This window comes from Lissotriton vulgaris, chromosome 11, assembly GCF_964263255.1.
Source record: "Lissotriton vulgaris chromosome 11, aLisVul1.2, whole genome shotgun sequence".
Taxonomy (NCBI): Eukaryota; Metazoa; Chordata; class Amphibia; order Caudata; family Salamandridae; genus Lissotriton; species Lissotriton vulgaris.
Window position 1 is genome coordinate 407,502,082 of NC_141699.1, and position 14,757 is coordinate 407,516,838.

A 14,757-nucleotide genomic window follows, 5' to 3' on the forward strand; every position below is an offset into this window, starting at 1 on the left:
ACACCATCTCCCCCTCAGCCTACACCATCTCACCCTCTGCCTTCACCATCTCCCTCTCTGCCTGCACCATCTCACCCTCTTCCTGCACCATCTCCCTCTCTGCCTGCACCTTCTCCCCTGTGCATGCACCATCTCTCCCTCTGTCTGCACCATCTCCCCTCCGCTGCATCATCTCACCCCCTGCCTGCACCATCTCTCTCTCTGCCTGCATCATCTCACCCTCTGCCTGCACCATCTCTCCCTCTGCCTGCACCATCTCTCCCTCTGCCTGCACCATCTCCCCTCCCCCTGAACTATCTTACCCTCTGTCTGCACCATCTCCCTCTCTGCATGCACAATCCCTCCCCCTCCGCCTGCACCCCCTCCCCCGCCTGCTTCTCTTTTAACCCTTTCCCCGTCGCCTTCTCCACCCCTCGTGGTTTCTCCCTCACTGTTCTTGGCTTTTCTCAGTCAAAGTGACTGAAATAAACACATGAAATGTGCTTTGAATTTGTGCGCGCGCCGCTGAGGATAAGTTTAAATAGACACAGAGCAGAGGCGAGGCTGCCGAGCTGTGTTACATACACAGCATAACCAGATGGTGTCACCCCATGTTAGGGTGTCACCTGGTGCGGTCCATACCCCCTGGGCCCCCCTAGTGACGCCACTGGTAACGGCTTGGTTCTGCCATAAATCGACGCACTGCCAGCTAAGAACACTTGAACTGCCCGAAATCGAACCGTCTTTGGAGCTCGCGAAAGCGTTAAGGGACAGCAGGCAGCCGCTGAAGATTTCCTTTGGTATGGACTCTAGCAGCCTCGACAATAGGCATGCGAGGGAGCAACGGTGAGCGGTAGAAACAGCAAATTGTAAAAGACTTCGGCATCATCCACTTGAGGGTTAGAATTGAACTGAGTTACTCACCACAAGTACCAGCATGCTCTAGTAAATGGCCCATCAGGGCGTCCACCATGGGGCAAAAATTCATTAAATGAAGCAATCGACTTGTAGGTGTGTGGTCAGCAGATGCCAATGGCTTTCCTTTGAGAAAGGTCGATGCGACCGAAACAGGTTGCCAGTTGCTGTAATTAATTAAATTCATTGGAATGCCACTGCTGTAAGTGCGGCTAATTCTTTCTAAGGAGAGAGTTGTTGTTATATATATATATATATATATATATAGACACATACATATACATACACTCACATACATATGTTTTAATACTTATATTTCTTTTCCCTCCTCTGGATTCCCGGTTCCATGTTATAAATATTTTTTTTGCAATGTTTTTTTTTTCTTTATAGGATTTTATACTCCGCAAACATCCTCTTTTCATGTATATCCAATCACTCTATTTCTACCCTTCTTACCTCCTCTGGATCCCTAAAATGTGAGAGCAGACGACCTCTTCCCACAGCCATATTAGAAATCGGAGTGAAAGCATAAAAGATAACTGTTGTATCCTAGTAATGTAAACTAGTAACATAACCTGGCAACATGTCCTGCCTTCCTCCATGGTTACCAGGATGCTATGATTCTGGAACTGGCAGAGAAGAGAGGACAGTTGCTGGAGTGAGGATGTGTCCAGGGGTTGTTCCTGTGAACTTAATAAAGTTCCTATTAAAATAACTTGTCTGCGCCTCTTAAAAGTGGCGACGAGGATGGGATGTATTCTCTGTGAGGGCAGACGTGATTAAACTGCATACACGTTTTCCACAACCCCTGGACAACGAAAAGAGCAAAGGAACACACTGTCAGAGGTGTCTTAACTGTTAGCAAGCCTATTATAGAGGAGACAGCTGTGCTTGGAAACCTTGCCACTGTTTGGAACAGTTATTATGGAAGAAACGAGACTGAAGGGCACTCCTTAAGAAAGGTGAAGAAAAAGCGGAGCACCGATCATCCTGATTCTGGTAAGAGTGCTGAGAGACCTTGCAGGACTTTTCCTAACAGCTGATGTCACGAACGAACAGAGCAATCCCAGGGAAAAATGGTCTCGTGGAGAGATTTAATAGAGTTCTGAAAGAATGTATCCAGTTAGAGGAAGGATGTGGTGGGGATTGCTAGGAAGCATTGAAGGAAATGTTGTGGAGTTACCAAACCACACCCCATTCTGTTACCAACGAATTTCCATTCAGACTTCACAAAGGCAGACAATATGGAACTAGGGTTGTTCCGGGGTGGATGCTCCAGGGTCAAAGGTGACTGGTGTGCAACAAGACTCTAGAGTATAGAGTCAAGAAACACCAGGAGAAATATGTGGACAGGCACAAGAACCATTTAAAAAGGAATAAACGTGTATTTGTTGATGGAGATTGGGTGAGAACATATTGTGTGGGCATTCAAAGGAAAGGTCCATCAAAATGGTCAGCACCAAAACAAATAATTAAGGTTATGGGCAACAGTGTTTGGCTAAGTGATGGCATAATGTGGAATAATCGAAGTGTCACTATGTGCAACGATACGGAGTTACGTGCTTGGGAAAGGAAAACTGGTAATGATAACTTGGTGAAAAGCAGTGGTGATGGAAGAGAGAGCAAACGTATTAGGAATGTTCCAAAATGGCACAGTAACTATGTAACTCATTGATTCTAGGTATATTGTAATTACATTTGTTTATGTAACCCATGATTTCCAAGGGTATTGTATCTCATTCTTTTCATCAATAAGTATGCACTCACATTCTTTATTGTAATATCTGTATCTTCATTTTGTATGCTGTTTTGTTTCATTGTTAAAGTAGGAAGATGTGTTGTATCCTAGCAATGTAACTTAGTAACGTAAACTGGCAACATGTCCTGCCTTCCTCCATGGTTTCCAGGATGCTATGATTCTGGAACTGGCAGAGAAGAGAGGACAGTTGCTGGAGTGAGGATGTGTCCAGGGGTTGTTCCTGTGAACTTAATAAAGTTCCTATTAAAATAACTTGTCTGCGCCTCTTAAAAATAACTCCCACCCCAGTAGAGGTACCTGGAGAGTCAGTGGTGCCACCATACCACAAACGATAAAAGTGCGCTTCTATTGCTCACACCTCCATCATCCATCAATGCTAAGCGCTGCATCCTATGAAACAATAACTGCACCTCGGTGATGGTTACCATGCACATCATAAAATCACTTCCCACATAGGATCAAAGCCGTATCACACTTCTAATCACACACCCACACAGTGTAACTTGCTATTCACCCGGATAAGCGCATCAGCGTCTTTACCTTTTTGCCCTCTTTCAGATTGTTTTAAATTATTTCGGTATACCTAAACGTTTTTTCAGTGTATTGTTTCTAATTAATACAATAATTTTTTTAAATAGTTTTGAACGTAAGCCTCGCTTTGTTATTATATTTTTACGTGTTGTAATGACATTCGATCTAGTGTTTGAAGTGTTCCGATGTTGTGTATCCGAATCCAGTGTAGTGGGGGTACACCTTTTGCCCTACTACAGTGGGTCTATAATTCTACGCCAGGGCCCTGGAAAATGCGCTGAACATCTCATCAAGGTAAACTGAGTTCAGACCAGGCAAATCTATTCAGATGTGCTCCACTTGTTTTTGATTATCACACTGAAGGTTTAGAGTTCAGTTTACTTGAATGCTGTACTGTACGAGCTTGTGCTTTCTCCAAAATAAAAACAGCACACTTTAGATGGCTGTTCTGTTGAAACATCAAAGTATCAGAGTAGAGCACGCTACTGCACCAGAACTAATGAGTCATGAAGATTTCCTGAGTGTGCATCCATTACGCCTTAGCCAGAAGCCATTGGTCCAGCCAGTGCTTCCTCTGACGTCATCAACTGGTCATGGCTCTCCAGCGGATACTCGCCTTTCCTCCCGCTCTTCCTTGGTGAGCGTAGAGAAAGGGTAGGCCTCTTGCGTCATATTGCTGACGAGACAAGGCATGGCTTTGTGTCCCTGGTACATGCCACGTGCCTGGAAGCGGTGGGCCACTGTGTGGCTGAGTCGCGTCATCAATTGCAGCAGCTCCAGATGCCTCTCTTCACCCCTGAGCAAATCACAGAGCGTCTGGAGAAACACAGAGCCGCTAGGGTTCAGGAAGGCGGCATAACCTGGGGAGACAGAGGCATCATGAGTGAGGCTGGCTGATATGCAGAGAGTACATGTTCAGTAGTAGCAATTACAAACGGTTGAGCATACACAACTCCATTCAGGAGGCAAGTTGCCACCCCCCTCTCCCCTGCTTCTAAAAAAACTGCATCCATATTAACCCTCAAATCCCACCACTGACAACGTGCCTTAAAAGGTCACAGTTTATTCAACATAACATATTTATACATTTTGCAAAATTCATTGTCATACCAATTGCTCTCTTAATGTCCATGTTAACTCATTTCATTGTCTTTGCAATCATTTTGGTTTCTGTATAGACCCAGCCTCCTCAATTTCCAGGGAAGGGAGGGGCCCCTTGTCTGGACCTCTGATTCACGGGTCTAGGCATCAACTTGATACCGACTTGGAGGGTGTCCGTCAGGACCTACACAGGCTGCAAGTGTTGTCCCGCTTGCCCTGGACCCTTTCATGGGACCTCCCCCTGCTCCCAGGGGTCCCTGCCATGTGGCATCACAAGGACCTTGCTTGAGCATCTACTCTATCCTGTGTCGCCTTCTTGTGTTGCCTTTGTCTCCCAATGATTCCCTTTAGCTCGATCACCTTATCGGGTGCCAATCTGCATGTCCCGGCCACTGAGTCCAACTCTATCCCGAGGAAGGATAGTTTTGTGGTTGGACCCTCTGTCTTGTCCTGTGCCAATGGGATACCCAACTTTTGAGCCAGGGCCATGAAGATTTGCAGGAGGTTGGTGCAATCCTCTGTGCCTACCCTGCCAATAAAAAGGAAGTCATCTAAATAGTGGACCCGTCCCCCTTTTGGAGCGGGTGGCCCTAGCTCCCACTCCAGGAAACCGCTGAATGCCTCGAAGTGTGTGCATGATATCAAGCAACCCATTGGTAAGCATTTCTCACAGTAGTAATGACCATCTAATTTGAAACCTAGCAGGTGGTAGCTATCTGGGTGCACCGGCAATAATCGGAACGCTGATTCTATGTCTGTTTTTGCCTGCAGGATACCCCTCCCGTACTGCCTTATCAGGTCCACTACATCGTCCAGTGATTCATAGGCCACTGTGCACGCTTCCTGTTACAACCAGTCCTTTATGGATTCCCCCTCCGGGTGGGATAAATAACGTATAAGCCTGGATTTGCCTGCCCCTTTTTGGGCACCACACCTGGCGGTAATCCCACCAGGTCCTTTAGTGGCGGGGAGGCGAAAGGGCCAGCCACCCGCCCCAGTTTCACTTCTTTCTCTACTTTTTGTCTTGCCACTCCCTGGTTGTCCGTCACTGATTTCAGGTTAAGGCTCTACCGGGTGCCCCTGGGTCCTTTGTAAGGGATTGGGAAACCTTGTGTGAAGCCCTCTGCTATCAGCTGTCTGTCTGTTGCCTTGTGATAGAGTTTCAACAAATTCAACAGCCTGCCTGCCTTTTAAGCATGGGCGAATTTTGCGAATTCGCGATCCGCGAATTTGCGGATTTGCGAATTCGCGATCCGCAAAATTTGCGAATTTGTGCGAATTTGCGGATTTTTGTTTTTTTGCGTGTTCACTGGGTTTTTTGCGTGTTCACTGGGTTTTTTGCGTGTTTGCGGGGATTTTTGCGTCTTCGCGAGCCGCTTGCATAGTAAAGTTACCCATGCAGTCGTTTATGGGAGAGGGAGAGAGAGATAGATAGATAGATAGATAGATAGATAGATAGATAGATAGATAGATAGATAGATAGATAGATAGATAGATAGATAGATAGATAGATAGATAGATAGAAAGAGAGAGAAAGAGAGGGAGAGAGAGAACGAGAGAAAGAAAGAGAGGCCGGATCTCTGAAGGGCCAGATTCCTGAGTTGCCCCTACAGAACATACAGCTTTTTATTTTTAGCAAAATGCACATTTACATACATTTACATACATATGAATATTGTGCTGTAAAGGTCTCTTTTAGTTTAACCCCTCCTGACAACTCAAAATGGGTGTATTTGCCATCCTCTCCCTTCTTCCTGTTTTTTATATCTGTAAGTGCTTCCTGATGAGGTTTAGTTCCTTGGACAGGTGCCTCGTTGCTTACTTGTAACTATTGAGCAGGGTCAGAGAATAGTTGCAAGTAGGCAACGAGGCGCCAGGAAGCAATTAGCAGCAGGTGTCCAAGTTGAAGTTAATTTGTTTGTAACCCTTTTGTAAAAGGTTACAAAAAAATTAGGTTCAACTTTTGCACCTGCTGCTGTAACCCTTGCCTGGCTGAAAATTCGTCCCCGCTGATTCGCGGATTTTACCGCGATTTCGCGAGATTCGCGGATCGCGAAATCGCGGAAAATCCGCAAATTCGCCCGCTAAACGGATTTTACGCCCACCCTTAAACCCTTACTGCCTTTATAGGGGTTGGTAGCGGCTGCCCCCAGCCCCAGCCCTCGCTGCCCCCACCTGAGGGATCTGTTCCTCACGTCTTTGTGCCTGTTTTATCTTTGTGGGTCCCTGCCCCCGGGGCCCGCTTACAGTGTATGACAGGGTGGCTTATGCTGCATGACCCGCAGGCGTGTTTATGCCTGCATGCAGCCCCCCATCTACAATCGTCTTTGTCGAACTTCAAGCATGGTTTGCCTGATTTGTTATTGCCCTGGTTTTTTCCTTTGAACCCTTATCCTTGCCCACCATATTTACCCTTACTCCCGTAGGGGCGAAAATTGCTCTCTTTTGTGCTGACACCTTCCCTGGCTGCCACCATGTAAGTCATGAACCCTTCTATGTCCAGACAGTCCCACCCCATTATCTGCCATACTTGCATCTTCGCCCTGAAACCCTCATCGTATTTCAGCCATGCATCACCCTGATATTGCTGCTGTGCCTCGTGTACCTTTTGCTCGTACAAAATCAGTGCTGCTGCGCTCTGAGGGAATTTCTCTATGAAAACGTATGCCAATGTTCTGAAAGCTTTCAGCCAATTTTTACTGATCTTTCTACTCTGGGCTTACGGTGGTCCCTCCTATCATCATCCTTTTTGTCTTTTGTGTTTCTAGGTCTAAACCTGCCTGGCGCACTTCCAGCAGTGAGAAAAAGTCTTTCTCCATATCCTCTCCTTAACTTCCAGTGGGATGAGATTGGCCAGCCCTAAGAGCTTTGTGATTGTGGGGGGTCACTCTGGGAGGGGCGCAAATACTCACTGGCTGGTTTCCCGTTAGGATCCTGGTCCTCCCCTGCCCCGCTCGTACTCATATTAGCAACCCCAGGTGCCACTGTACCCTCCTGTGTGGTCACCTCGGATCCTGCCTTCTCGCTCTGCTGCGCCCGGTTGGGGCCCCATTTACCCTTGCTTGTAGCCCCTTTTGTGTTGCCCCTTGGATTGAGGGGGCCAGAGCTTGCCCTGGGGTGACCAATCCTGGTCGCCCCCACCCCCATCTAGAGGGCTATGCAAATGGGCGGGGAGGGGTTTCCTGCCCCCAGATGGCGTTTGTCCCAGGCCCCCATTGGGTCTGGCTTTGCCTTCCCGGCCCAGGTTACATCACTGTTAGACCTGACATCATTGGCCTGAGTCTCTCCTCCATTTTTTTCTGTTTGCCTCCTCTGTTTTCGATGTTTTTGCTGGTATATTGCTTTGGGCACTGTGCCACTGCTGATCGGTGCCACAGTGCAAGTGCTCCCTATGTAAAATTACTGTATTGATTGAATTCCATGTTTGGCTTATTTGGCTTACTGTCAGTCCCTAGTCTAGTGCACCAGGAGTGCCAGGGCTTGTAAATACAAATGCTGCTCGTGGGCTTGCAGCACATGTTGTGCCACCCACAAGAGCGGCCTAGTAAAAGTATGTCTAAAGGTCTGCCATTGCTAGACCTACGTGCAGTCTGGTACTGTCACGCTGACTGCACAAGTACACCTCCTTGCCAGTCCCTAAACCATCCCTTAACTTCATGTTAGTCACCCCTATGGTAGGCCACGGGCAGGGTGCGTTGTAAGCATAAGGTAGGACAAGCCTGACTAGGTTGGCATGTCCTAATAGTGAATTACAGCCATATTCATTTTTCACTATTGTGAGGTTTCCTGCTCTCCATTAGTTAGAATGGGCTGCCGGGGTTATTAATGCTATAACCCTAGCTGGCTCGGGGAGCATGGTGCAATGTCGAGTTTGGTATCCCTGAACTCGGGGTTTAATAACGCATCCATTTGTGTGGATGGTTTTTGGACTCTGGGTTTGAAAATAGCACTTTTAGAAAGTGGCTATTTTCTTGTCTAACTATTACTGGTTTCTGCTGGTTTGGTGTGTGTGTGTGACAGGGGCTGGATGGCTCCAGAGTTCTGTATGAGTCAGTGTGGGGTGAGTGGTGCATTTGCATTGAGATTAGGGGGAGAGTAGTTCCTGATAGCCCGCCCTGCCTGATACAATGCTGGCTCCACCTCCTGCTGGGCGTCTGAGGACCCAGCCCTGCACAGTGAATAGGCCAGGTGCCTCTGCCTGGCTACACCCACAAACCCAGGATGAGGGGAATTCCCCTGCATGGACAAAGGGATCAAAGCCAGAAAGGGGTAAAGAGAAGGACCCCTGAACCAAGAATTTAGATCACTTCTGACAAGGAACCCTGAACCAAGGACAAGAAGCCTGCTGATCCAAGGACTTGCCTACCCCTTCTGCCAGAGTGCTGTTTGCTGGGGGGAATCCTGCAGTTGCTTCTTTATTTTTGCCAAGGAACCAGGAGAGAGGAACTGTGTGTGTACTCTCAAACTTTGCTAAAGAAAATCTCCAAGGGCTGGAAGAGTGCCAGCCTCCTGTTGAAGTCACAGGGCTAAAGGACTTCATTTATTTGCTAAAAGTGCTTGTTGCTGGAACCTGAAAATCCAGCACCTCTGAAAAAATCCAGCCATCTCGACGCCGACGGACGCCGCCGAATCCAGCCCGACATCGTGAGTAACGGCTCCAGTGTCCCGCTTCCTCGACGCCGGCCGCCGGGCCCGATCGACGCCAGTAGCGGCGCCAGTGAGTAGTGAGTTCGGCTCCAGCTCCAAGTAACCCCGTGTCTGCACTGCCGCTGATCGCATCTACTCCAAGCCCCCTCGACGCCGTGAGCGCTGCTCACTCTTGCCACATCATCATCGACATCGACGACGACGCCGTATCCTGCTTCGCCTCATGAGCGCTGCTCCTGCCTGACATCTGTCGACGCCGCTGCAGTTCGCCCAGACTCCGAGGCCCGATCGACGCCGAAGACGCGACGCCGGACATCTCGACGCCGCTGATCATCGTGTGCTTCGCTTTTCCAAGGTACTGTGTTGTGGGGGTCTGTGCGACTCCGGGCTCGACGTAGTGCTCCTCGCCGTCGACGTCAAAACTTTGGATTAACTTTGCCTCAACGTCGTGTGACTCCCATTTGGGTTACATTGTTGCCAAGAACTGTGTTTTAAAGAAGAAGAGTTGCTTTTGTTACTAAAGACTTTGTGCTAAGAAGAAACTACACTTGAACTATTATTTTTCCTTCCAAGAGTATTTATTAAGATTGTGGTATATTTTTTGTCGTTATTTGGTCTTGTGCTAAGCCGTATATAAACATCCTTATTTTTATAATACTACTGTGTCGTGTTTATTTGTAGTGTATTCACTTTATTACTGTATGTGGTCATAAATGCTTAACGCACTGCCTCTGAGATAAGCCTGTCTGCTTTGCCAAGCTACCAAGGGGGTGAGCAGGGGTTATCTAAGTGTGTGATCCCCTTACCCTGACTAGAGGAGATGAGTCCCTATTTGTCAGAAGTGTATACCTCTGCCAACTAGAGACAGCCAAGTCTAACATTGGTGGGTCAGCGGTGAGGATTTGAACTTTGCATTTATGACCCATGTGCAGTGATTAGTGTGCACTACATAGTGAAAGCAGACCATAGCGCAGCCACAATCTATTTTGGTAGGATTCTATTTTTGTTCTCCGCTTTCCTGAAGCTTGATTTTTTGAACACTGCCAGTTTTGACCATGAGTGATGCCGGAGTCACTACCCCTGTTGTTGTTGTGAAGGAATTTGATAGGGCAAAGATAAACGACTACAGGTTACAGGAACTGAAATCCTTTTGCAAACAGTTTAAAGTCTTTACCACAGGCCTCAAGGTTAAGGAAAACTATCTCAAAGCATTGGAAGCCTGGTTAGAGGCCAGAAATCCCTCTGATGCAGTGGTGATACCGCCAGTGGAAGGGGAGGAGGAGGTACCAGTGAATGGGCCAGTGTCTCCTCCCGGTAGCAGTGTTTCCTCTAAAGGTCTTTCTCCTGAAGAAAGAGAAAAAAGGGAGAAGGAACGTGCATACAACATGGAAATGGCAAAACTTAAGATAAATGGGCAGTTGGAGTTGGAAAATGCAAAAGGCAGAAGAGAAGCTGATATGGAGATCAAAAGGTTGGAGTTTGAAAGGGAAAAGGTAGCTTTTGAGCGTGAGAGAATGGTGAGGGAAACGGAGCTCCAAGCTAAAAGTTTAGAATTGAATCCCTCTGGTGGCAGCATCCCATCTGTACCTGCAGAAAGTAGGTTTTATTTTCCCAAAGATGTGATCAAAGATTATCATAAGAATGAGGATATTGGTCAATGGTTTAAAGCGTATGAGTTAGCATTGTTGGCCCACTGGGTCCCTGAGAAGGATTGGGGAGCGGGGTTGTGGGGTCGCTTTGTGAATGAGGGGAGAGATACCCTGTTAGATATTCCTGTGGAGGATAGGATGTCGTATACTCATATGAAAGATGCTTTAATGTTGAGGTATGGCCTAACCCAAGAAAAGTACAGACAAGCCTTTAGAGAATGTAAGAAATTGCCTGGTACGACGTGGGTTGAATATGTGTCATTTTTTTGCAGAGCCATGGATGGTTGGGTAAAGAACAGCAAAGTGGAAAGTTATGAAGCTCTTTATGATTTGTTTGCTTGGGAGGATTTGTCTAATAACTGTTTTCCAGAGCTGCGCCAGCACCTTATTGATAGCAAGATATCTAACCCTAGAAAACTTGCAGAGGAGGCGGAGCGCTGGGTCAGTACCAGGGTCCACAAGGGTCCGGTGGGAGACTCAGCCAAAGGTGGGCAGGGTCCCCAGCAGAAGAGTGGGGGGGGACAAGGGTAAACAGAGGGAGTTCCAGAAAAGGCCCCAAAGTAATCCCCAAGGGAACCAAGGGAAAGGTTCCCAGCCTCCCCCTGTGAAGAAGCCAGGGGCCCCGACAGGTAAACCTGTTCATAGGGGCCCAATGACCTGCTATGTTTGTAAGCAGGTAGGACATCGTTTTTATGATCCCCAGTGTCCCATGAGGGACTCGAATGCACGGGGCGTGGCTAAGCGCGCAGAGGGAATGGCCACCTTTGGGTAGAGCTCCGCTCTGAGCTCCCCTTCCCGGCGCAATTATCCGTGGATCCACCGCTCGCAGCCGGCCGAAAACCACCGGCGCTGCACAGGGACGTCTCCCTTCACCACCCTGCCAACTCTGGGACAGATCGGTGAGCGCAGAGAGCACCGGGAATTCTGCGGCGCGGAGGCCGCCCACGAGACACCCGACCCGGACAGGCGCCCAGGAAAGACCAGGGCTTCGCCAAACGCGGTAGGCCTGAACTTGTGGCCTACGCACGAGGTGAGCACAAGGAACTGCGGAGGGCTGGCGACACCTGAGATCGGACCTGGCTTGACCTGAAGACCCACGCAACAGGTGCCTACCGCCTCCCAAACCTGACCGGTCAACAGCCCGAGACCGACTGGAAGGAGCCGGCTGGACCGACACGCATCAGAGGTAGGCGGGGGAGACCCGCTCCACCAGCAGCGAGGACTTGCAAGCACCCCCCCGGGGACCCTGCCCCTCCACACAATGACTGGCGGGACTGGCCCAATACTGCCACTAATAGAAAGAGGCGCGCAATTGGGTGGCGGACACGGCTGACCCTCACCTTGCACCAGTAAAGCGATCTGTGCCATCCCATCCGCAGGATAACGCACCTGTCCACGGCCGGACCACGGCACACCGAGGACACACGGCGCCCACAGTACCACCCGCATCAAGGGTGCGGCGCAGCGGCCCGCACGACTCACTGCAGCGCCTAAACTCGACGAGGGGAAGCACGCCCAGACCCCACGCCACACGCGGCTGGTGGGACACCGGCCCAACGGTCCCCGGAGGTTGTGAACCGCCGCCACGAAGACACGGACACAGACGTCTGCACACACACAAACTGTGCACACCGAGGGATACTTAACTGCCCTGACACTCGGTAAGCCCACGCATCGGCAGGCCCCCAGGGGACGGGACACACCACCGGCACGGGAGCGACACCGTGGTACAGAAGTCTAACGGGCCTAGAACACGCACTGGGACTGGAGGCGCGATATAAAAAGGCAAAATGGATACGTCCGGGAAAGGCACTGACCCAGACCAAACAGCGGCGAAGCTCGATACAATGCTGGCAGCAATGGAGAGGCTGGAAGAATCCATACAGCTGATCCGTACCTCCCTGGCCGCCAAAATAGACAGCGTGGCCGTGGACCTGACGCACCTACGGGCAGACCATAAGAAGCTGGCGGAACGCACCACAACCCTTGAAGGCACCATGCAGGAGCTTCAGCCCCGGACCGACCAGTCGCACAAGCAAATACAGGACTTACTGAACAGGGTGGAATTCCTGGAAGACAGGGCTGAAGATGCGGAAGGCAGGACACGCAGAAACAACGTACGCCTGGTCGGGGTCCCGGAGAAATGGGAGGGGAGATCTCCGGAGGAACACATGGAACGGTGGCTGAAAGACATTCTACCGGAGGGATCTCTCTCCCCACACTTCATAATAGAACGAGCTCACAGAGTCCCTACCAAACCCCTGGCAACGGGCTCCAAATCGAGGCCCATGCTACTCCGCGTGATGAATTGCAGAGACAGAGACTCCATACTACGCGAAACGAGAAAACTCCATGAGGTCCGGATTGAAAATGCGACGGTGATGTTCTTCCCGGAATACACCATTCAGGTGCAGCGGCAACGACATAACTTCATGGCGGTGAAAAAGCGCCTGAGACAGCTGGACCTGCAATACTCCCTGCTGTTTCCCGCGAAACTGAGGGTAGTGGCTGGAGAACGAACTCATTTTTTACGGACCCTGCGGAAGTGGAATCATGGCTGGACAGTAGAGTAGACACAGACCCAAGAACAACTGCGGGATTTGCGCCCCGGCGACAACCCGGAGGCTACAGACGAAGACGTAGACCCCACCAGAGGTCACGGGCAGGGATGAACGCCGAGACGAGGACTCCCCCCCAGCAGACACCACGCGCCAGGAGAAACAAGACGCCCTTCGCCTGGTGATGGAACTCAGTAGATCCCCAGCGCAGAGTGACGCGGCGGACGGCGCCACACAGGAGTCTCCCAGCGACGACGAGGCCATTTATGGCGTACCGGATTCCCCAGCATCGGAAGGGCGACCGGATGTCACTCCCCAAACGGCGGACTACATCAGCTAACCACGCGACGTGCAAGACAACCCCACAAAACTTCTGCTCAACGCCACCAAGATAGCCTCGGAGCCACACACTACCGGAACAGACGGGTGGTGGCCCCCTCGACCCTGAGGGATGAACTGGCAATGGACACACACCAGGGGTCCCCCCGATGGGTGGTACGCCATTGGCTGACACTGGGTGCCTGCCTCCGACCAGGATGCGACTGCAGAGACACCTCGCCTAGTAGCGGCTCGACTGGACCACGTAACGTATAATGCTTGCTGCATGTATGAATGGGGCTCCCTGCGTGCCAGAGCGGTCTAGACCGGCACGCTCTTCCCGGGAGGGCAGTGGGCTTTCCCACAACACCATTATTGACTTGACATAACTGACTAAGTCCGCATAGCACAACCACACCCTTAGACTTACAATTTGGTTGCTCTCCTAGAGAGTATGGACGGGAGCACGTTTTGCATCCGACCTTTTGGCATTCTGACTGTTCACAATGTTCACTGGCTAGTTGTTCTTTTACATAATAAACTACAAAACACCATATGTCTAGAAACGTGTCTCACAGTAGTGGCACCCACCTCACGAGTCAAGTTGCGATTACTACTGGGTCACTGTATCCCACTTTGTAAAACAGGACAGGGATCTCCCTGTTGTAGAAGGACCCTCACTCACCACTAGCTGGTGACATGCTTCATCACGGGGTCCCCGCTGGGGCGATCTAGTACCACCCCAGCGTGCTACAACGCCTGTTTTGCAGCGGAGCAGGATGTGGTGGATGCAAAAGGTGCCCAAATCAAAGTGTGGTGATAATAGGTGCAATTATTTAAAAAAAAATACTAGGTTGTAGTCTTTATACCTGTTTTAATAATGACCAACCTGTATTTGTTAAAAACAAGTGAGCGGACAGTTAGGTTTTGTGTTACGAAACCATGTGTCCTAAATAATTAAACAAAATTTTTTTACTGGCCAACATGTTTCTGCTGTTATACTGCCATTCGCTCAGCATTCGTCAGGACCTAAAAATAGACCCCCAGTGGTATGCGCGCGCTAAGGCGCACCCTACTGTGAGGTACCAAGTGTGAAAAATATATATAACATACGAATATCACGGGCAGTCTCCATGATACAGGTCAGGGCAAAAATGCGCAACCTGGCCAAAAAACCTGTGAAGAAAAAATGAAATTAATGACATATAATGTACTTTCTAACACTGTACTTAGTGTGGAAACACGAGTTAAATGAAGAAGCATTAGGGCTAGGCACAAATATTCCATCAAGGGAATGCAA

At 49.6% G+C, this 14,757-nt stretch overlaps 1 protein-coding gene across 1 annotated transcript in view; it reads right to left on the minus strand.

Annotated features, from left to right (window-relative positions):
* Positions 1 to 416: 416 nt before the first annotated feature.
* Positions 417 to 14,757, minus strand: part of LOC147679891 (caspase-3-like) — a 237,705-nt gene continuing 223,364 nt past the window's right edge. The window contains exon 4 of the mRNA XM_086943454.1: positions 417 to 4,044. Within this exon, the coding sequence (XP_086799580.1) occupies positions 3,776 to 4,044 (269 nt within the window). The 3' untranslated portion in view covers positions 417 to 3,775. The remainder of the gene's footprint in view (positions 4,045 to 14,757) is intronic.